Here is a 24825-nt window from a genome sequence, read left to right on the forward strand (position 1 = left end):
TCAAATCCGAAGATACGCCGATGGGGACGGCCCCTTTCCCTAGACTGAGACCGTACTCCGAGAAGAACAAATCATTAACGTGTCAGGCCACACTCTTCGTTGAGACTTTATTTAACGGCTTTCCATTTACAGACACTGTAAATGTTATGCCGGGTGCTACAAGGACATTAGCCTATATCAAATGATACTGTTTAAAATCTATTTAGTGGTTAAAATTTAGAATTTTGTAAAATAACAAAAACACTATGAATTTTAAGTTCCTTGGTGGACTCTTTATATGGGATAAACCATATGTTATTCCTGTCTGAATATAATAAATATATCAATCCGATGAAATAGATTTTTGAAACTCAAAATCTGTGTTTAATTGACATTTTAGCCTTTAATTGGTACTCTTATGACAAAATAAAATCAATGACGTCACTATTACATCACAATAATGTCATATATTATGCAAATTAAGAAGTTCTGACCAAAAATATGCACTGGTCACCCATTCCAATTTTAGATGATAGTAAATTATTTTCAAGTTTTTTCAGCTTCTAAGAACAAGAACCAAAAGGCTATCCCTACCCCCCATAAAATTTATTACCGTTAATTACCAGCATGATAACGCCTGTACCCACACCACCAGAGTTACTCGGGATCGACTTTCTACAGCAGAACGATGTCAACGTTATGCACCGGCCAGCCCTTAGTCCGGACTTAAACCCGATTGAACATCTTTGGGGTGAAATTCAGAGGAGACTTAATAACGTCAAGGTTTTAATAACGCCAGGCTTTACCGAGTGTGGTTCCAGGCGCCAATGGCGTTCATCAATCGTCTGGTCCACTGCACGTACAGACGCTGCGCTGCTGTTATGAATTAATCTCTAATTTCTCAACATACTGTTCACAAAAACATGCTTTGATCGTTTTCTTATTTGATTAAAGTGCTGGAGACATAGGAAGTGGGGAACTGTTCTGTTCACAGGTGAGAGTTGGTATTGCATATCAACTGTAGATGGCGGGACCAGAATATGTCGCCGAGGTGGCCAGCGTTATTCTGACCAATGTGTCATGGAACGAGACTCATGGGGAAGTCCAAGCATAATGGTTTGTAGTGGAATCGGCCTGAACCAGGGAGTGGGTCCTGTGGTGTTCCAAACAATTGGTCCAGGGAAAGGAGGCGGCATCACAGCAGTGCGCTACATCGATCAAGCTCTCCGACTCCACGTCATACCACATTAAAAAGTGCCTCTCTGATTTTGAAATCGTACTGACGCTTTTTTTTTGCTGTTTAGTATATAACTAATTTAAATAAAATTCATTAAAATTGATAAAGTCACAAAATAATAGTCTTGCTTGGTCCAGTCGATTGTCACATGTTGCCTCACTTTCGTGTGTCTGCCATTTTATTATCAAACAAACTTATAGCAACAGTTTTTGGACGCCCAGTCAGAGGGTTGTTACCATAGCAACAGTTTTTGAACGCCCAGTCAGAGGGTTATTTCCACCACTCTTTTTTCCATTATGATTAATTATGTGAAAATTAAAGCATATCATTGACAAGAACTACAGCACGTTTATTGTTGATTCCCCCTGGTCACAAAACTATGAAATAACTTACATCGTCAAGTTCTTGATATTCCACATCGCGCATGCGATGTACAACATAATGTCATTACCATTATACGTCACCGAGTGGGCGTTTCCGTTAGTATTCTAGTTCTATTAGGTTTAAATGAATTAATTATCACTGTAGAAGACAGTCGAACATCATTCACTTGTGGTAAGAAGTTATAATAGATCTACTTTATTCTTCTTCCCAAACCAGTAAAATCTTGACACACTACTGAAGAATCATTGGCAACCAGAAAGTTGGTCAGACGTCAAACAAGTAGGCTAAAGGAAACAACAATTACCACCAGAAAGATGGGTTTATGGGATCTATTGTGTCGACTTTGGGGTGTAATAAATAGGATTTATGCACCCCTAGCACTAACCAACTATCACAATCTGCGATATGACGAAGAAAATAATTTGGAGCAAGAAGTTGCAAATGGTATGTATTTGTATAATATATGTTTCTATTTCCAAGATTACGTCAAGTCAGTTTTGTAACGTGAATTTAAAATTCTGTATGATGCACATACTTTGGTATTAGTTCTTTTAGCTACGAGAACGTAGCTAAAAACGTTGAGATATACTGATGCGCTTGTTTTAATTTTAGCTATGATTGGGTGCCTTTAGTTTCACCTGGCAAAGTAGGCCCCACCCTTATAATATACTAACGACAACGACAAACGAAACGCATATCTAAATAAAAATTTCAGAAGGTTAAATTTAAAAAAGCCGTGGAACGGGTAAGGGTTGGGATAGTGGGACAATTCTTTTTTTTCAAATGGGTATTAAGAAGAAAGTAGTTTAGAAATTTATTTACAACATTAAGATGACGCATCTTTACAATCAAAACGAGGCTGAGACCAAGTAGGGTGTATGTCCTCCATTAACATTAACAACAGCTACGCACTGGCGATACATGGACTTATTTAAGTCGGTTTATAACAGCTCTGGGTAATCGGACCATGGTTCCTCGAACTTCTTCTGTACGTTGTACAGCTGTCTGTTGCCTGGGAATCATTTGGTCGATCCTCCCTTTAAGCTCGTCCCAAAGGTGTTCTATGGGGTGAATATCTGGACTCATTGGTGGTCATGGTAACATATTGATGTTGATCAATGCCAAAAAGACTTGTGTTGCCTTGGCAGCATGGGGTCTTGAATTATCCTGCTGCATTATGCGTTGTTGTTGCCTTCTAAAAAATGGTACCAAATAGGGTTGAATGACTTGGTTGATGTAAACCTGCGCAGTGACACTATTTCCGCGACCAGGGCCAATATTTTGGCAATCTGATTAAAACACAGATCCAATTTAGTTTCGTTTTTTATAGTTCAAAATTTCGTTTTTACTTGTCTTTACTACTCTTGGATCATTCTCCACACAAGTCTCGCTATCCAGCGTTCGAACTGTGAACTGCAAGGGAAGATAACTCTGTTTGGGAGATTGCTCTTGGATCTGGAAGACTTGTTATTTAACTCGTGTTCTGCTTGAAATGAGGGGTCAGCCAATCAAATGGTCTGTCAATCGATGTTTTGACCTTTTTTTGCGTGGAACTGTGTGTAGACATAACCAGCGATAGAAATCAAAACAAAGCAAAAGTTGGTACCTGATGTCATAGAACGTGAACTCTCGCTATAACTTGTTAGATCTACATGTAGTGTAGGCCATCGAAAGTATATAAAAAACGAAACGAAATATAGATCTATATGGAGAGGGGGTCCATAGGCTAAGCCTGTTCCCCAATCCAAAATTTTCTGAATAAAATATTGTTTAAAAAAAAAAAATCTATATTTTAATTAGATTGATATTTTAGAAGACAAGAGAGAGAGAAATTGGGTTTAACGTCCACTCGACACAAACTAGGTCTTTTTCGGGACTATCACGTGGTTCAATTTTATTTTAGTAATTCGCTTGTGCGTATGGGTCATTAGCAGTGGTAGGAAACCGGAGGACCCGGAGAAAACCCATGAGGTTTGACAGGCGATCCTACTCCTTGTCACGTACAACCGAGTATTCGAAACCACTCTCGGCCTACCGCTACGCCGCCTATCATCAGTTAAGTTCATCAGGTTGAATCGGTTCAGCAGACGGTGGATAGGGCCAATATAGACGTTAAAGTATTCAGCAATTACCCGTGCGTAGACCGGGAGCCCAGGGGTTCAACCTAGCTGAAAAGTGTACCAATTTTCCCCTATATGGTATCAAAGTATGAATATCTGGTATCATCAGAATGTAAGTCTGCCGGGTTTCTGGTGGTGGGTGTGGTATTGCACGCCCTAAATGCCATGATCCCCAACTAGGCTAGATTAGCTCAAAAGTGTACCACGCGAAAATCTTACTGCAGTGTACCGTACATCTTCAAATATTACAAAAACTCTCTGACAGACATTTCTAGTGGTGGGTTACACCTAACAGAGCTATGTAATTGCCAGACATTTGTAGTGGTGGAGTATTCCTGACAAGAGTTATCTAATATGTAGACCAAAGCTAGGCTAGATAAGCTGAAATCTGTTCCACCTAAAACAGCTTTGGAGTTGTTCAGTACCACCACAGGAGTCATGAATGGCCACTGCCAGACAGTTTGTGCGGTGGGTAACAGACACGCCCCAAAATGCCACGCCCCCAACTAGGCTAGCTTCGCAGGCACTGTTCCCGTGTTCTAAAAAATTAGATTTTTAGCCTGGATGCGTAGGATACTAATACCTAGCACGTATGGAAGAGGCGATAAACTGCGATTGCAAGAAATTGATTTTTGGGCAAAAAACATTTTATGGGTCTAAAAATGCGTTTTTGAAAAATAAAATTGTTCCTACGACCACAGTTTATCGCCTCTTCCATATGTGCTAGGTATTAGTTTTCTACGCATCCTGGCATAATTTTTAATTTTTTGGACCACAGGAACAGTGCCGACTAATCTATCCTAGTTGGGAGTCGTGTTATTTTGGGCGTGTCTGTTAGGGGCATCCCACCGCACAAACTGTCTGGCAGTGGTCATTCATGATTCCTGTGGTGGTACTGAACAACTCCAAAGCTGTTTTAGGTGGTACAGATTTGAGCTAATCTAGCCTAGCTTTGGTCTGGAAATTAGATAACTCTAGTCAGGGATACTCCATCAATACAAATGTCTGGCAATTACATAGCTCTGTCAGGGGTACCCCATAAGTAAAAATGTCTGTCAGAGTGTTTTTAAAATACCTGAAGATATACGGTACATTGCTGTGCGATTTTCATGTGGTACACTTTTGAGCTAATCTAGACTAGTTGGGGGGCATGGCATTTTGGGCGTGGAATACCACACCCACCACCAGAAACCCGGCAGACTTACATTCTGATGATACCAGATATACATACATTGATACCATATAGGAGAAAATTGGTACACTTTTCAGCTAGGTTGACCCCCTGGGCTTCTGCTCTAGCGGTCTGTCCAGTCTGGATTCTTCCTATAATCTGTTCCCGCTGCTGACGTGGCAGTCTAGCCATCCTTAAAACGTCGTTACGTGAAGTGATGTATTGAAAATTTTTACAGGCGTTTAATACCCATAGGTAACCAGATATACACGTGCTTTTAGTGTTCACAAAAAATCGCGCAGATGTACGTAACATGGATAATCAACAGAAAATCAGTTGTAATCCATCATCCCGGAAGTTATGTTTTTCGCCCCCCCCCCCAAAAAAAAAATGACCTATACTTCCCATATTACATTTACCCGACCATGTGGGTACAAAATTATCACATTGAAAACAAAACTACACACGTTCCATTAGTCATAGGCGTACTGGGAAATTTTTGACTGGGGGGGGGGGGGGAGCGGTGGTGGTTGGTGCCCAAAAAATGTAGTTAGGTTCTTAGTATGTTACATAATAGTAATAAATTCGCTGTTAAATTGGACACATACAAGAACACAATATTTCTTTTTATACAAATTTTACAAAGTACAATTGTGTGCCCAAATTTTCCCAGCATTTGGTGCCCAAAATGGGGGGGGGGGGGCGGCCGCCCCCAGCCCCCCCCCCCAGCTCGTACGCCTATGCCATTAGTTATAAATCATGTGTGTTTCTTTGGTCATTGAGTATATATTTGTGACCACATCTCCAACTTAAAGATCCAATATACCACTCTTCTTGTAACTGAATAATATGTCCCAATCTTTATTCTGGTCAACAAATTGTACTATTTTTACAATATTCCAATTAATTGATGATACAAATTTCATCTTAACACACCTAATTTAAAAAATTGGAAAAATTCAACTAAATGATTTGAAAAGCCTTACGTAAAGCTTTTCAAATGTGACTTGGATTTAAAAATATTTTTGAACCCTTTGGACAAGTAAAATAGGATTTAATGAATAATTTACACAACAGGTAGGACACTAACACATCTAGTACTTAGAATAAGGCTATTTTTTATTTTATGAAGCTATCAAGCCAGCAAGGGTGTTGTTGTCCCTTTAACCTGAGCAATAAGGCTCCGTCCCAAACACGGAATTTAGCCCCGGAAATGTTCTAAAAAACGCAAGCTGACTTCTCAGATGGTAATGTGTTCTCAATGATTTTCATGTAACTCATGCTGCACGTGCTGTTCACCGGGACCAGCCCTATAAAATGCACCCCCATACCTGGTTGAATCATTCACACTACAACGCCAGCAGCATGCCTCGACTCACGACAGCTCAGAGGAACCAATCACTTCCAGGTCAATGTACGGACCATCTACAGGCTTCAGCAATGCTTTCGGGTCACCAACACCACGGATGATCGCCCCCGCACTGGTACACCAAGGCGACAAGACCTTCACACAGGCATCCGAGACAGCACGTCAACTAGTGGGAACACACGGAAGACCCACCAGTACCGATACACGTGCGCCGATGGGAGACCATCCATTCCCGTGGACCTTGTGGACCGATCCTCACCCCTCGCCAAGGATGTGAACGTCTACAGTTGCCCAATAACACCAGAACTGGCGACATAGGAAGTGGAGAACTGTTCTGTTCACAGATGAGAGTTGGTATTGCATATCAACTGCAGATGGCGGGACCAGAATATGTCGTTGACGTGGCCAGCGTTATTCTGACCAATGTGTCATGGAACGAGACTCATGGGGAGGTCCAAGCATAATGGTTTGGGGTGGAATCGGCCTGAACCAGGGAGTGGGTTCTGTGGTGTTCCAAAATATTGGTTCAGGGAGAGGAGGCGGCATCACAGCAGTGCGCTACATCGATCAAGGTCTCCGACTCTACGTCATACCACATTTCACATGTCATCAAAACAACGTTTTCCAGCATGACAACGCCTGTGTCCACACCGCCAGTGTTACTTGGGACTTTCTACAGCAGAACGGTGTCAACGTTATGCCCTGGCTAGCCCTTAGTCCGGACTTAAACCCGATTGAACATCTTTGGGATGAAATTCAGAGGAGACTTAATAACGTCGTACGGGACCAAACACAGCCGGTGGATTGCGCCAGGCTTTTCTGAGTTAAAGTTGCAGGTGCCAATGACGTTCATCAATCGTCCGGTCCTATTGACCCTCGCGATGGACCACAGGAATCTGACCTTCTATCCGTATATATATATGCATACACCATACCGAACTTGACAATATATAATAAAAAAAGAACAGGAATGCAATGCCTGTTGAAGCCTTGATTTTACCTGCTCTCGCTTCGGCTCGTTTTTTTTGTTGTTTTTTTTTTTTAACAATTCGTAATGTCAGGCTATCTAACCTCTGTAATTTCACTCAGATACGTTTTTTCTTCAATCTAGCCGTTTTGATTTGCATAAATACTCCCCACAAAACGATATCATAGCCCCTTGTTTGCATATATATATATATATATATATATATATATATATATGGATAGAAGGTCAGGATTCCTGTGGATGGACACACCAGAAACTGATGTGTATATATATAGACATAGACTAGGTACAGACCCTAAACTTTCTCGTAATGTCTTGGAATTGTGATGAATTAATCATTAATGTGTCAACATACTGTTCACGAAAAATTGCATTGATCCATTTTGTAAGTCGTTTTCTAGAATGATTTGTTGGTAGAGTGTAAACGAAAGCGCGGGAAATTACTAGCCGTCACCTTGGTAACGGACGCTTTCTGAGTGCTTGGGGCCAGAGCCTTATTATATAAGGCTCTGCTTGGGGTTAGCTCTAGATACAATTTACACTAAATCAATTTTGATTAGAATATTTCTTTCACATTTATTAGTATTCTTCAAGGATAATAAATTGCAATTAGTTGATATGTATTCGCCCACGTTTCTGTTAGGAGAAAATTATAATTAGGAATTTCCCGATACGCGTTTCACCGGAAGTAAACAATCGAAATAATAGAATAGATAACCAGATAAGCGACAAGAGGAAACATCTAGTCATAACGGGATTCACGGTGGTGGGATTATACTTGTAGTAACGGATAATACTCATTATAGCCACACACGTCATAGGTTTTCATGTGAAGATAACATTAAAGAGACAATAACACTCTTGCTGGCTTGACAGCTCCAGAAAATAAATAATAGCTTATTCTAAGTATTACTATTAGATGCTTAAGTGTCTAACCGGTTGTGTAAATTATCCATTACATACTATTTTACTTGTCCAGAGGGTTCGAAAATATTTTAAAATCCAAGTCACATTTGGAAAGTTTTACGTTAGGCTTTTCAAATCATTTTGTTGAATTTTTCCAATTTTTTAAATTAGGTGTGTTAAGATGAAATTTGTATCATCAATTAATTGGAATATTGTAAAATAGTACAATTTGTTGACCAGAATAAAGATTGGGACATATTCAGTTACAAGAGTGGTATTGAGCCTTTAACAAGATAATAGTCGAGATTGTAGAAATTATTTTTAGATAAAGTTCAATTCTTGACTTTGTAGAGTTAAATTTATTCATAGTAAAGAAAGACCCATATATTCCTTGTCAACAGGAAGGGTTTATTGATAAATTTCTGTTGAAAATAAACTTAATTGTCTTTAATTATCAGTATGGCAGAAAACTTGGATTTTGGTCCAAGTTGCCCATTAAACCTGAACCATTTGACTATAGGGAGGCTTTTCTTAAGAAGGCAGATATATGTTTGGATTATCCGCGGTCACGAATGATGCAACCCCGCTTGTACCCGAGACAAGATGTGTGAAGTAAGGAACCACACCCTTACCCCGGCAATACATTTGAAACGGAGGATAGGTTTGTAAGACATGACACTAGATATCAAACAAGGGAAGATTCCTTTAACCCTTCAATTATCCCTCGATCCTTGGTTTATAAAATGGGAAATCAGATAGAAGTTGGTATATTTTTTGTGATAGTTTATTTGTTTTGCCTCGTCCCAGCTGGGGTCTCATAGCTCTTGGTGTAAGAATTGTCTATGTTATTGTTTAACCGATAAATCAGAGATTTCCTCACCTGAATTTTAAAACAACTTTAGAAATGATGCAAAAAAGCTTTGGAGGTCAAACTATTCCCGGGGCAGCTCAAGTTGAGTTTCAGACTGGTACCCAAGGTGTCAATGAGTCGATGCGGGATTGGAGTGACCGTGTGCAACTGTAAGCATTACTGGCTTACTCTGATTTATCGTCGGATGATTTTATAGCTAGACAATCTGTTTTGAAATTGGTTTCTGGATGTAATAATCCAGAAGCGGGTAGGTTTAAGATTTTAATTAAAATTGACATCGACGAAGCGGTTGAACGGTTGCAGTGGTTCACTCATGTCAATAGTGTTATTCCATTAAAATCTAATTCCTATAGGAATAGGGGTAGTGATTATCCCGAGGGAAATAGAGAAGTAAGATCCCTTAATTTGCCCGAGACAGAGAATTTTCTACGGACAGTTAGACAGGATGACTATGATTCGGCTAAGATTACGTCTCGTCAATCTAGATCCTCTGTCCCTCGACGAATATATAAAGACCAACGATCTCCTCGTGTTAGTCGAACTTATTATTACCCCGAGTCAAGATCACCCAGTCCCTCTCAAGTAGGATTTTGGGAGTTGCCTCAAGCACATATGCAAACAGTGAGGGAGTATAGAGTATAGTCCTGAATATTCCTGTGTACATAGGACTAGTCCTCTGCATAATTAGTTTAAAAGTTAGGGCCATTCCTGAGAAACCTAAAGAGGAGTCCGAAATAGGTCAGATGAAAAGGATATGATAGCCACTTTAATTTAAACTTTGAATAGGAGAAGGTCCTCCCCTTCACCTAATACTAATAGGATAAGTGTAACATGTTTCGGATATGGACAGGTTGGTCATTATAAGCGTGAATGTCATTTGCGACCTCCCGATTCGCGACTACCTCCCTCTGTAATGAAACATTTAAATGATAATTTAAACAATCAGGGGGTCGAGGCAGTAGGCCCTCCCTCAATCTCTTTTGAACAAGGCCCAAACCTGAAACAAGCACCTCTACTTGAACCTGTAGACAAATGTCATATTGACATTGCCCCTATATCCAAGGTTGGGAGGAGTGATAGTGTTTCTAAGCCTGATGATGAAATTTCTGTTGCTAGATTAATACCCTCTGTTATTGCATATAAAGTCTCTTTAACAATAGAAAACTTAGTTACTGAGTCATGATCGACACTCGTTCGGATTGTACTATAATATCGCCTGATCAAATAGAAATTAGGCCACCCAAACTTAGGGATATCACAATACATGCAGCAGTGGAAAACATGACATTTCCTGGTTTCTTAATTGATTCCGTTACTCTCCGAATAGGGTCTTTTACGATCACGGATAATGTTTATGTAGCCCCAATAGCTGATACAAAATGGAAAGTTATTATTGACCTATTACATGAGTGTATAATAGTAGGTGATGAGACTATACCCATAGTAATAAGACTAAGGCCTACATGTAATTAATACTGATAGTACCCCATTTACTGCCCAGGTTATGATCCCTATTAAAACTATTATTACGGCTAAATGGATAGGACATTAAAAGATTATATGATAGAGCCTATACTTAATGGTCATACTCTTCATTCGAATACTGATTATCCCATGTTTGATTAATGCGTCAAAATTTAATGACATAATTGGTCAAGCCTATGAGGTTGGAAGTGTCAATACTTCCTATTCCCCTAGGAGATTCGTTTCCTGGGTCCCCCACCCGTAACTCTTCAGGTCCCCCCAATGTCATCAAGGTATTGAATGAATATGGTACTTGCCCAATAAGGAACGTATCGTAATACACCTTTGTGTTATGTTTCGGAGGAGGAAGTCCATTTAAAGAAAATGTTGAAAGCAGGTGTTATTGAACCTTCCACTTCGGATTGGGTGTCGGCCCCAGTATTGATATACGCAAATCTGACGGAAATGTAAGATGGTGTATTAATTATCGAGCTCTTAACCCAGTTATGACTAATGATGTATATCCGTTTCCCATTAGATGCGTTTCCCATTAGATATTGGCAGATTTAAGTAAAACCAGAAGATCAAAAGAAAACTGCATTTTTAACTAAATTTGGGCTATTCGAGTTCAAGCGTATGCTGTTTGGTTTGGCCAACAGCCCCTAGTTACTATTCTCGCGTGGCTAATTTAGTCTTACAGGGCTTTAATATGAACATTTCATTGGCTTTTATCGATGATGTGCTAATTTGAAGAACACATGATCAATTTTAGAACGGTTCTCTCCCATTTCCGTCAATATGGGTTAAAAATGAAGCCAAAAAAGTGTGAATTGTTCAGGGAAGAGGTAAAATTTCTAGGCCATATTGTGAGTAAAAATGGGTGATCAAGCACATAGCACCGGTATGAGATTGGCCGTTTCCGTAATGTATCTTGCAGGTAGAAAAATACCTGGGTTTTGCTAATTATCACCGAGTATTTTTAAAAAGGGTATGCAGAGAAGGCGCTGACCTTGTACTCTTAAGATAAAAAAAACTTTTTTATCGGTCGGAGGAGCAGTAGAATGCTTTTGAAAATATAAAGACTGCTTTGATAACTACCCCAGTTTTAGCTTTACCTAATCAAACTGATCCTGGACAGGTCTATAGGCTTCTGCCTGATCTCCAATCCAGTTTCTGTGAATAAATATTGTTCAGAAAAAAAACAAAAACAACCCTTTTGTTTTGGATACAGACACGAGTAATTTCACAGTAGCAGGAATTAAATCAGGTTCAAGATGGGCAATAGAGAGTAGTTGCCTATTCAATTTTTTCTCTAACTGCTGAACTGCAGCGTTATTGTACAATACGTAAAGAATTACTTGCGGTTGTTCAATTTACCTGTCAATTTAGGCATTCTCTCTTGGTTCGTCCGTTTACGGTCAGGACTGACCATAGTAGTCTCACCTGGTTACTTAACTTTAAACACCCTAATGGACAGTTAGCTAGGTGGATAGGAGAACTTGCCCAATATGATATGACTGTAAAATGTCGACCAGGTTCCAAACATTTAAATGCAGATGCCCTGTCTAGCATACCTGTTTCAGACCCTTGTCCTGATTTTTCTCTGACTCCTAGTGAATTACCCTGTGGTGGTTGTAAATACAGTAAACTTCGTATAAGTCGGATTTAAGTGGACTGGCCAATTTTATCCGAGTTAATCGAAGATCCGAGTTAGCCAAAGACCGAAATTCAATCGTAGCCCAATTAAAAATAAACTGCAAGGGCCGGATAATAATTGATTCGAAGGCACTTTTCAAGCTTTTGTTTGTGTGTGTGCGAGTAGATAACTTCCATTTTGGTGCGATAAGATAACTTCCGTTTTGTCGCCATCTTTGAAAAATGTCCTAAATTTTCCCGGAAAGTGTCTCGTTCGCATTATACTAGATATTTATACGATCTGAGAAATATCTTTCCGTGTTTATACCCACAATTCTAACCCTAACCCTTCAGAATAGTTTTACCCACAATCCACCGTTGTTACAGCTTTAAATTGTACGTTTGACATGTAAATTATAAACCTAACCCTAACCCTAGAGAAAGATATTTCTCAGATCGTATAAAGATCTAGTATAGTGCGTCTCGTACAGCAGACAGCGAGTTTCGAATTTTCTGGGAAAGTTCTATATTGCATCGCGTCAAATAGTCAAAATGATAGGGGAAAGTATATTGGGGCTCTGTGCATGGAATACCTAACTGCATTTTAGAACGTTGGTACGATACTGGCTTCGAGCAAAGGAAAAAAGCCGGAATTGGATCAAATTTACCAAACATTTTGATCCGAGTTGAGCAGAGATCCGACTTCAGAAATCCGAATTACACGCGCATCAATTTAATGAGAAAACAAGCAGGATCAAAGGGTCCAAACGACTTTATCCGAGTTGAGGGGGGGGGGGATGACCGAATGGTTAGCACGCACGCGCTTTATCATAACGCCTGTCATTGAATCAACTGCCGTGGTTTCGAATCCCCGGTTGTACTTGACAAGGAGTAGGGTCGCCTGTCCAACCTCGTGGGTTTTCTCCTGGTCCTCCCGTTTCCTCCCACTGCTAAAGACCCCTACGCGCAAGCAAATTATTGAAATAAAATAAAACCATATGTTAGTTCCGAAATGACCTAGTTTGTGTCGAGTGACCTAGTTTGTGTCCAGTGGACTTATACCCCATTTCTCTCTCTTTCTCTCTCTCCGTCTCTCTCTCTCTCTCTATAGGAATCGGACTTACTCCAGGTTTACTGTATTGTATTAGAGCCCCTGAAAATTGGTATGAATATCAAATTAGTGTCGAGGAAGCTGTCCCTTTAATCCCATCAAAAATTAATAGTAACCAACTATTGATATTGACCTAAATAGCTTTAAAGGGGAATGGCAAGACAAAATTAATGAAAATCTTGGTACTACTGATTTAGATGGATATTAACAACTTGTGCTTTAATAGTTTCTACTAAAAATACTCAGGGCCATCCCCAAGTTTTAACTTATCAGGCAAATTTGAAGAGGAAATCCAACAAGGCCAAAAGTTAGATTCAGATTTGGCTATTCTGTTAAATTGGATGATTAATAAAATAGAACCAGGGGAGGGTGAATTATTTCTAGCTAGTCCTGCCTCTAAAAGTTATTGGATCAATCAGAACTTATATTTAGATGAAAATCAAATTTTGTATAGAAAAGACCCGGACGGACATTCTCAATTAGTAGTGCCCAAGCCGGGGCGGATCCAGAGGGGGGGGGGGGCTTGGAGGGTCCAAACCCCACCCTGCTCAGCTACAAAAAAAATTGAATGCCTTGCATCAATGAAATTAAATCACAATGTGATCCTATATCATTACAAAAATGATTTCTCTCTTTAAAAAGCTCAATTTGTATGTATGCCTATGTAATTTAGAGACGATGATGACAGATTTCCTTAACAGGAACCTGGCAAACCCCTTCCTGCAAAAATTCCTGGATCCGCCCCTGCCAAGCCCTTAGTTTCCGAACTATGGCGATTAAATCATGATGTACCTACGGCAAGCCACCTAGGAATGGATCGGACTAAACAGAATAAGACCAAAACACTACTGGTATGGGATGACCCAAGAAATCAAGCTATATGTCGCATCATGTAAGCAATGTAATCGAAGTAAAAAGGCAACTAGGTTAGCGAGACATAATTTAGTAAATTTATCATCTAGGAGCACCTATGGAAAGAATTCATTTGGATTTTCCAGGCCCCTTGCCCAAGTCAAATAAAGGAAATGAATACATTTTGATGATGGTGGATCAATTCACCAAGTGGGTAGAAGGTATCCCCTTGCCATCTCAAACTGTTGAAAAAACAGCGAAGGCCGCTGTCAATGAATTCTTTTCTAGATTTGGAGTCGAGTTTCACATTTTTACGACCAGGGTGATTTCCAAAGTGACCTATTCATCACCTTATGTGAGTTATTGAAAATACACTGAGCCCGTACCACCCCTTATCGTCCCTCTTCCAATGGTCAGGTAGAAAGATACACCCGTACATTTATAGATGCCTTACGCTGTTATATGGGGGATACGCCAGCAGACTGGGACATTTATTTTCCTCAATTAGCCGGTGACCTTCGTTCCTCTGTGGGGGGTTGGATGGCAGAATGGTTAGCGTGCGCGCTGTATCATAAAGTCTGTCATTTAGTCGACTGGCGTGGTTTCGAATCCCCGGTTGTATGTGACAAGGAGTAGGATCGCCTGTCCAACCTCGTGTTATTTCTCCGGGTCCTCCGGTTTCCTCCCACTGCTAAAGACAATTACGCGCAAGCGAATTATTGAAATAAAATTAAAACCATATGTTAGTCCCGAAATGACCTAGTTTGTGTCGAGTGGACGTTAAACCCCATTTCTATCTCTCTCTCTCGTTCCTCTGTTAACTGGTGTACTTGGTATATGCCCAATTCATTAATGTTGGGGAGAGAGATTAATATGCCAGATGATTTAATGTTTCGATCCCTAACGGATGATCAGGAATTCATGTCCAATTTATATTTAAAAAACCATAAGGAGAACATCGTTAAATCGCATGAGATTGCTCGTAAGACCTTGCAAACATAAAAAAAAAAGAATGAAAAAGGATTACTATGTTAAAGTCCGGAAAAAGTATTATGATATTGGGGATTATGTATATATCTTGGATACCGCATGTCTTTAGGAAAGAAAAAAAAAATTAAGTCCTTATTGGAAAGGCCCAGGAATGATAGATAAGATTGTGACTCCTGATCTCTTACGAGATAATGCACAGTCGATAATGCACCATGATAGAAGTAAGCTCTGTAAGGATATGGAGATACCTCCTTGGGTAGACCACTATAGGAATAAGATCATGACAGTGCGACCCACATGAAAAATATACTGTTTGTCGAAAACCTTGGGGTTGAGAATTCATTGCGATCAATGTCTTCAATGGTTTCAGAGAGAGAGAGAGAGAGAAGTGGGGTTTAACGTCCACTCGACACAAACTAGGTCATTTCGGGACTAACACATGGTTCAATTTTATTTCAATAATTCGCTTGCGCGTAGGGGTCTTTTAGCAGTGGGAGGAAACCGGAGCACCCGGAGAAAACCCACGAGGTTGAACAGGCGACCCTACTCCTTGTCACGTACAACCGGGGAATCGAAACCCCGCCAGTTGACTCACTGACAGACCGTATGATACAGCGCGCACGTGCTAACCATTCGGCCATCCAAGCCCCCTCAATGGTTTCATGGCAGTTGTATTGATTTAACCCCTGAGGAGGCGGAATCTATAGATGTGTATATATGTCATATATGTGATCCCTCTTAAAATTCTATATCCATATTAATATTTTTAAAATAAGTGTTTTTGTAAGGGGATTTTTATCCCTGGAATTCAATTTTAATTTAACTGTTTTTATGTTGCTTTCCATCTTGAGTGCACATAAGGCCTGGGTTGGGCAGTGGCATTTTTTGGGGTTAAATGGATTTTCCCACGAAGGGCCCCTTTTTTATGAAGTTGTGTCAATAATGGACTGGGCTAGTTTTAATAATGGACTGGGCCAATGCATGTGCTTGGATAAGAGATAAAAAGACTCTAGTATATGCTGATGGTATAACCGGTATTTGATAGGATTTGGTGTTGTGGCAGTTAAAAGGACCCAAGAACAGAGTGGTTGATAAGTACCCTTATAATATATAGTGATGAAATTACACTTGACTGTGCAGGGGAATCACCCCTTGACCCATCTGCCTGCACTTTGGCCATCGTAGGTAGGCTGATGGTGGGTGTAAACCAGTTATAGGTATCGTAGCATATTTTTACATTCTTTATTGATACATGTGACATCTTAAAAATGAGTTAATTTTATGTTATTAGAACTTATTAGACATACGCAGCCCAATCTACTGAAACAACTTTCATTTATCAGAAAATATTGACAATAAAGTAAATCAAGCACGTTTTTATTAAAATTGATACAGACATTCATAATTACGTTACATTACTCCTGCGCAACTTGGATCAGGTAAGTACTTTTATTGGATATTATACCTGAGGCCCTGCCTATTTTCTGTGTTCAAGACATAAATTTAAATCTATTATCGCTTCGATTTAACAAAAGGATTTGTAGGCCTACCCGTGTCAGGTAGGATCTTCTGCCTAATTGTAGATGGATGTGACAGAAATGTTATAAAAAACAATTATCAATCGTTGTTTTGAAGAAAAGATGGTCAATTTTGCTTCTCTGAATCCGGATGTTAGTTTCCCACTTGAAACTATATAGCACCATCTCTTATCTCGAAACAGGAAGGGTTGAGAGTTAAGGTTTCTTATCGATAGCTCTGTCAATAAAGGTTATAGTGACCTCACCAGGGCTAAAAAGGGAAATGAGTCCACTATCTTTAATGTTATATTTCCAACTGCTAAACCAAACAAATTGGTATATTCTAGAATTCTGAATGTAGGAAATAGCATGTTTTAACAGCTAACATTCTCATAGTTAGTGTCTGCCACACCTATTTTGGCTTGTTGACCATCTGTAGAGCCGTCTAGAGGTAACAAGTTGTATCTGAATTTAATGAAACTTAATAGGTATGTTTATAACTTTCTATCCCATGGATCTTGATTCCTTTCAACCGTAACTTCCTGGACTATGATTCAAGATTTGTTTTTAACTGGTGAACCCTCTAGCAGTCACAATTTTTATTTGAAAGCCATTTAAATATATCACTGTAACACCATGACCATGATTAAATTTGAATTTGGTTAAAATTGGACCAAATGTTCCTGTCAAAATGGCCGTTCCACTACAAATAGTGTAAAGCATGTAATATGTGCACCCTCCTTAATAGTGTTAAGGAGCAAAAGTTCTCAGATCAATTTGATTTTGGTGTGCATCGGACCTTCTGTGATGGAGTTATGCCCCTTACCTTTTACTCAAATGCGAAATATGTACAAAGTCTGTGTATTCTCCAGAGGCGACAATATTTGTCCATTTAGATGAAACTTGAAGCATTGGGTTCATGAGAGGTGCACACTTTCGATATTCAGCGATCGGTGGCATTCCATTCAGAAGTTATCCCCCTTTTCCAAAATATGTGAAGGCAATAGAGGCTACAGATTTTATCACATTTTTTTATAATTTCGATGTGAAGCATTTTTTTAATGAAAGGATGAATCCTATTGATTTTCCCTGTTCTCCATCTATTGTGGGCATATCTTGCATGACAACCATTTGTTTAGTATGGGGGTTATTATGAGAATGATATTGAATAATTAATATGGTTGATATAGAAAGGGAGCTACGGTGGCTAAGTGGGTAAGACGCTGGCTCGCTAGTCTGGAGGTCGGTTGTTCGATCCCTGCATTGCCCGAGAAAGTTCATCCAGATTTTCCGATGCGGTTCCCCCATGTCAGTGATGCAGGACGTAGGGCCTGACAAGGGCAGCTGTCTAGATCCCTTGACAGTTGGAATTCGATATAAGAGTAGGCCGTAGTGCTGCTGTCCGGGCAAAATTTCCCTCATAGTACACTGTATGTCGTATGCCAGTCTTCATTAGCCCAGTTCGGAGCAAAATAGTAGGACGTTAAACCCCATTTCATTTCATTTCATTTGATATAGAAAATGTTGTACCTTCTAAACCAGATGAAAAAAGTTACCAAGACCTGCTATCAAAGACACAACAACAACAGCATGAAATCAGGAAGCTAAAAGATCAATGTTCAATGTTACAAAAAGAAAAAGATATCAAAGTCCAAAAGATGAAAGACCAATTATCGAGGATACAAAAAGAAAAAGACTGTGAAATCAATGAACTTAAAGACCAGATCAAAGAGCTCAACCAAATAGTCAAAAAAATGCAGGAACTACCACTGAAAGGTAATAGTACAAATTTAAATATACCAGGGGACTATTAAAATGGGTCAGTATGTCTGTCTGTCCGTCCGTCCGGACACAATAACTCTCTTTCTAATTGAGGTAGGATGTTCACACTTGGCGTAGGTGTCTATTAGGTGAATGCCTTGATGGAGTTAGTTCGAAGATGAGAATTTTCTTCTTAGGGTAAGCAGAGATAAGCAATTTGATTGATTGATGCTTTGCAACACGATAACTTTAGTTCTAATAAAGTGAGATTGAGGACACTTGGTGTATAGTTTTATTACATCAATAACTTGACTAAGTTCGATAATGAGCACTTTCTGCTGAGTGTAAACAGAGCGATAAGCAATTTGATTGGTCGAGACTTTGGAACACAATAACTCTCCTTCTAATTGAGATAGAATGTTCAAACTTGGTCTAGGCGTTTATTAGGTGAATGCCTTGATGGAGTTCAATGATGAACAATGTCTGCTTACGGTAAGCAGAGATAAGCAATCTGATTGGTTGATGCTTTGGGGAACAATAAATTACACTGCCTCTCTCCTGGATTCCACTGCCTCTCTCCTGGATTCCACTGCCTCTCTCCTGTATTACACCTCCTCTCTCCTGTATTACACTGCCTCTCTCCTGGATTCCACCTCCTCTCTCCTGGATTCCACCTCCTCTCTCCTGTATTACACCTCCTCTCTCCTGTATTACACCTCCTCTCTCCTGTATTGCACTGCCTCTCTCCTGGATTCCACTGCCTCTCTCCTGGATTCCACTGCCTCTCTCCTGGATTCCACCTCCTCTCTCCTGTATTACACCTCCTCTCTCCTGTATTACACCTCCTCTCTCCTGTATTACACCTCCTCTCTCCTGTATTACACCTCCTCTCTCCTATCTTTCCTGCATTACACCTCCTCTCTCCTGTCATAATAAAAGGATATTTTTATTGTTCAATTTTGACATGGGTTTTTCTATTACAGAGACTGAAAGTGTTTTTTCTGAACAAAATGTCGAAGAATATCAAAAGCTTCAACTACAAATACAACAGCTGCAAAGAGAAAAAGATTGTGATGTCCATAAGTTAAACCATCTTCTGGAACGACATCATGACTCACAACTAATTGATGAAATCAGGTCTTTACAACATCACATTAATGATCTTGATGAAAGAATAAAGACATTGGAGGAAAAAAGTAAACCAGGGATACTGTTACCAACACGTGACTTGATGTCAATAAACAGACAAGGTAAGACACTATTATTAGTAAAACACAATAAACTGTAGGCTATGATATAGATCAATATACCTTTAATTATATTTCAAAGACAGGGTTTATTTGATTATCAATTAACCTGACCATCAGAACCACCATTTCACGTATAAGTCATGATCGCTGGATGAGGCATCTCTGTGATCAGGGTAGTCCGATATATCTGACTCTTTCCTTAGCCGTTGTGATTGTTGGTGACCAGGGGATAGTCAGAAAGACTTCTACTTCTCTAGAGACTGGGGGGTTGGATGGCCGCTGTATCATAAGGTCTGCCATTGAGCCAACTGGCATGCTTTTGATTCCCCAGTTATAGATGACAAGGAGTGGGGTTGCTTTCCAACCACATGGGTTTTCTCCGGGTCCTCCCACTGTTAAAAACCCCTACGCGCAAGTGAATTAAACCTCCCTCTCTCTCTCTCTCTCTCTCCCTATCTCTCTCTGGAGACTTGAAAAGCAAGTTGTGGGGGGGTTTATATATCAGATTGAATCAAAATAGCTGTTAAGACTTTGTTTTACTTTCTTGTCTTGCAGATAAACGGCGTGGGCCATTACAGCGCTCTGACTACATGAAGATACAGGGAAACTTTACATACCTTGTTGATAATATCACAGACCCCAGGGAATTGTGTCAAACCCTGGTGAAATATGGGATATTTGACATTCATGACATGGACGAAGTTGAAAAATGTCTACGTGACGGAACCCCCCGTGACGCAACAGACCAGCTTCTCTGTATCTTATTGTGTAGTGGTCAGAGCGCTTATCAACCATTTCTAGAATGTCTTGATAAGCTTGGTTACGATAAAGTTGGTTACGATAAAGTTAGAGAACAACTGGAACCAGTCTGTGATGGTAAGTTGACTTGTTGATAACTTTGATCTATTTAAACAAAAGTAGTGCCACAGTCTGTTTTCTGGAGATCCATGACCAGGATAGTGTTACACTTGTCCAACACAATAACTTGATTCTAATTGAGTGAGAGTGTTCATTACATCAATACTGATAACCTTATGAATATTTTATTATAGGTGGACCTAATAATCCAAACTACGAGGAGATCAACATGTTACAAGAAGAAAGATCTATCAGCGTACAAGGTAGGACAATTCTACTAATATGTGTATATACATTTAATAAGGATACCCCATCCCCCCACTCCCCTTAAACAGACAGAGTTTGTTATACATTCACATCGTTACCTGTTAAAAATACAGAATAGGACGTCGGCTCGTTTTGGCATACATGTAAAAGAGCCTGTAGCAGTTAGAATCAAATTGCTCTCTGAACAACTCATTTATCCCATAGAACATTGTATGCCGTCGTAAGTCCATCTTTATTAACGTGGTTGTGACAGGAAATTATACTTTCTAATCATGGTAATAAAGATATAGTCGACTGGTAATTTATTTTCTATGTTAAAATTTGTGATTTAGCTCAGTGGTAAAGAATACTGATTTATCTTGGTTGTAAACAATGTTCCCTGTTAAAGATGCATTATGTAAGATTTAGATAAAGAGCTGAAGAGTCTCGCTAAAATAGTTAAAAACTAGATAATGAAAAGGAATATATTCAAAATTTCAGTCAAAAGACTTCATTCTGAGCGACGTTAGGGCTGTTTGGAGAAAAGCTGAGTTTTGATTATCATTGCTACCGTTGTAACGATAGTAAACAGTCTTGATTAACTATTTTTCAATTAAATCCATTGAAAATCACTAACATCCAATGGCATAGAGAGTTGATTATTGTCTTGGCAAGTTAATAATTTATAGAACATTTAAGGACAAAAGAAAGTTCTGCAATAGGCAGATTTAGCTCTTGAATAATACATCTTTAACAAAGCTCAAATGTCATTAATTACAGCAAGCATTGTTAGATCCTGTAACTTTATAACTCTTGCAGAAAAACAGTATGGATGTATGCCAGATTATCAGTACAGTAAGATCCAGAATCAATTTATGCATTTGATTTATAATATCAGAGACCCTTTAAGATTGTGTCAGACCTTGTTTGAATCTGGTGTGTTTGACATGGATGATAAGGAAAAGGTACAGAAGAGTTTTCGAGACGGAATTACCCGCGATGCTACAGACAAGCTTCTTCATATCTTACTGTACTGTGGTCAGAACTCCTATCCGCGGTTTATAGAATGTCTTGAGAAAACTGGCCATGATGCACTTATACAAAAGATGGAAGAGAGTTGTGATGGTGAGTAATTATTTATACGAGAGACCAACGATCAAATACAAAACAAAGATAGAAGACATCAACAGGATGTCTCAGACATAGGGCTGGATTCGAGGCAAATTTACTTGATTTAATATTACATTTATTGTTTTTCCTCCCACTGCTAAAGACCCCTACGCGCAAGCGAATTATTGAAATACCGGTAAAATTAAACCATATGTTAATCCCGAAATGACCTGGTTTGTGTCGTGTGGTCGTTAAACCCCATTTCTCTCTCTCACATTTATTGTTCATGGTGTCTTGTCCGCAGGTTTGTTTTTAGGGTTTCTATTTGATTGTGTGTTGTGCAATTTTCCTGCACTTTTTGTTAAAAAGTAATAACTATATACTGATATAGTATTAAAAATAAACACACTTGTATGGATATACTACTTGTGAATTTTATTAACATGCTACGTTTCAATACACATACAGGTATCGTTTTCAAAATAATTTGCTTGATAACGATACCTGTATGTGTATTGAAACTAGCATGTTAATAAAATTCACAAGTAGTATATCCATACAAGTGTGTTTATTTTTAGTGAAATCTATTTCTATATGTCTTATAAGGATAATATAGTATTGTTAAAATATTCAATGAAAACGCAAGATTCACCCTTAAGCATGTTACAATATGATATATAAATAATATGATATATGAATAATATGTTAATCTTTAATCTAGTCAGTTAAAAATCAAACAAATCACTGGAATATTGTGATTATCCAAGTCTTTCATGGATTGTTCTATTATTTAATATCTTTTATCTAACTTTATCATGTATTGTGTTTAAACTTTGGGCTTTGTCTATTTCAGGAGAACCAAATACCCAACACCTTGAGGAAATCAGATGCACAGAAACAACCAGAGAAAAGCATCTGGTTGGGAGGAAGAAGCTACTAGTCGACAAAAACAACTCTATCGCCAGGGAGTTGTCTGAGCTAAAAGACAAAATGGAAAAGGAAAGACAGAGCGAAGATGCTGAGAAGATGAAAGAAATCAATGAATATCGATCAAGAGAAAATCAGCTTCTAGCAAACCAACAACAGATCCTGAAAGAAATAAAGAAACTTGAAAAGGAAATACAAGATTTAAAGGAAGGAACCAGTGTTGCAGATGACAGATTAACCAGGGTAGAGAGGGATGTAGAAAGTCTTCTCGCTTTATTTAAAAAATACAATGGTAAGCAGATTGTTTGTTTTATCAAATTACAGTTAATTTCTGCTCCAGTTACATCCTGGTATATCATTCTTTAGATAAAGGAGACCTTTAAACAATGATGTTATCCTTTGTCTTCATTATCCGTACATAAGGGAGCCATGGTGGCTAAGCGGGTAAGGCGCTGGCTCGCTAGCCTGGAGGTCGCATGTTCGATCCCTGCATTGGCCGAGAAAGTTCATCGGTATTTTCCACCATGGTTTCCCCTTGTCAGTAGTGCAGGACGGAGGGCCTGACAAGGACAGCTGTCTAGTCATTCGGAGGGGACTAAAAATCGATCCCTTGGCAGTTGAAATTCGATATAAGAGTAGGCCATAGTGCTCCTGTCCATACAAAATTCACCTCATAGCACACTGTATGGCGTATGCCCGTCTTCATTAGCCCAGTTTAGGAGCAGAAAAGTAGGACGTTAAACGCAAGATTCACACTTAAGCATGTTACAATATGATGTATAAAAAATAGCCCAGTTGGAGCAGAACAGTAGGACGTTAAACCCTATTTCATTTCATTTTCATCCATTATTTTCGGGTATATCAGCCATCCACTATTGTTTGTCATTATTTCATATAAGATAGTTTGAAGGTTTTAGCATGTCTAGACAGGTCGTTTATATTTAGCTGTTAAACAAGTTATATTATATTATAGAAATCAGATGCTTCTGATATTCAATCCAGTGTTTCAATATCTTAATTGTCCCCCGCCTTTTGAAGAAAGCAGGTGACTATTAAAATGGGTTCGTCCATCTGTCTGTTTGTCTGTCTGTTTGTCAATAACTCTCCTTCTAATTGAGGTAGAATGTTCAAACTTGGTGTAGGTGTTTATTAGGTCAATGCCTTGATGAAGTACGAAGATGAGCATTTTCTGCTTAGGGTAAGCAGAGATAAGTAATTTGATTAGTTGATGCTTTGGGACACGATAACTTTAGTTCTAATTAAGTGAAAGTGAGGACACTTGGTGTATAGTTTTATCACATGAATACCTTGACTAAGTTCGATAATGAGCACTTTCTGCTCAGGGTAAGCAGAGCGATAAGCAATTTGATTGGTCCAGACTTTGGAACACAATAACTCTTCTTCTAATTGAGGTAGAATGTTCAAACTTGGTGTAGACATTCATTAGGTGAATGCCTTGATCTAGTTTGATGATAAACATCAGAGGCTAGAGTTTTTAATGTGTTTTTCCAATATTTGGCTTGAAACATTGGGGCCATCAATCCCTATTGATTTTCACAGTCCTGCCGCGACTTACCCTCCTTTTTCCAAAAACCTTTGTTAACGCAATAAGGACAATAGGTTTTAACAGATTTTTTTTGGAAAGCAATGGGGTCATAAGAGGATGAACCCTAGAGATAAGATTTTTTCAAAATTGCTCAACATCCAAGTTTTCCTCTAGGCTAAGCTGCAGTTGAGACAAAGCTGCTGTGTCGGCATATTCTGCACTATCTTTCATTTTCTATTTTAAAGTTTTGAGTCATAAACTGACAATTCTTTAACTCTTACACATAGTGCATCTTTAAGATTATTTTGAAATTTGTACACAAACCAGAGGACATGATGGAATCTATAACTTGTTTATTTATAACAGGTGTTGGTATATTTATAGATCCACAACAAGCAACTACCACCAGTTTTACTGATACACAGCAGACAACTACCACAAGTTTTACTGATCCACAACAGACAACTACCATCAATTTAAGTGACAAAACTGATGATGGTGTCTCATCTGGAAGTAAACCAGGATCCATATAT

The 24825-nt window shown here is 39.0% G+C and overlaps 1 protein-coding gene across 1 annotated transcript; it reads left to right on the forward strand.

Annotated features, from left to right (window-relative positions):
• The first annotated feature begins 1728 nt into the window (after positions 1 to 1728).
• LOC126824254 (uncharacterized) lies at positions 1729 to 21842 on the forward strand. The gene is made up of 6 exons (XM_050553452.1): positions 1729 to 2044; positions 18113 to 18370; positions 19339 to 19605; positions 20161 to 20481; positions 20658 to 20726; positions 21529 to 21842. The coding sequence occupies exons 1-6, from the start codon at positions 1915 to 1917 to the stop codon at positions 21840 to 21842; spliced, it is 1359 nt and encodes a 452-aa protein (XP_050409409.1). The 5' UTR covers positions 1729 to 1914.
• Positions 21843 to 24825: the final 2983 nt, after the last annotated feature.

The sequence above is a fragment of the Patella vulgata genome, chromosome 6, assembly GCF_932274485.2.
Source record: "Patella vulgata chromosome 6, xgPatVulg1.2, whole genome shotgun sequence".
Lineage (NCBI taxonomy): Eukaryota > Metazoa > Mollusca > Gastropoda > Patellidae > Patella > Patella vulgata.

Bases quoted from the DNA above. Each gene is read 5' to 3' on its own strand.
- LOC126824254 (XM_050553452.1), top strand. From the start codon at position 1,915: ATGGGTTTATGGGATCTATTGTGTCGACTTTGGGGTGTAATAAATAGG. The intron at 2,045-18,112 runs GTATGTATTTGT...CATTTGATATAG, and splicing joins GGAGCAAGAAGTTGCAAATG to AAAATGTTGTACCTTCTAAA. The intron at 20,727-21,528 runs GTAGGACAATTC...TAACTCTTGCAG, and splicing joins AAGATCTATCAGCGTACAAG to AAAAACAGTATGGATGTATG.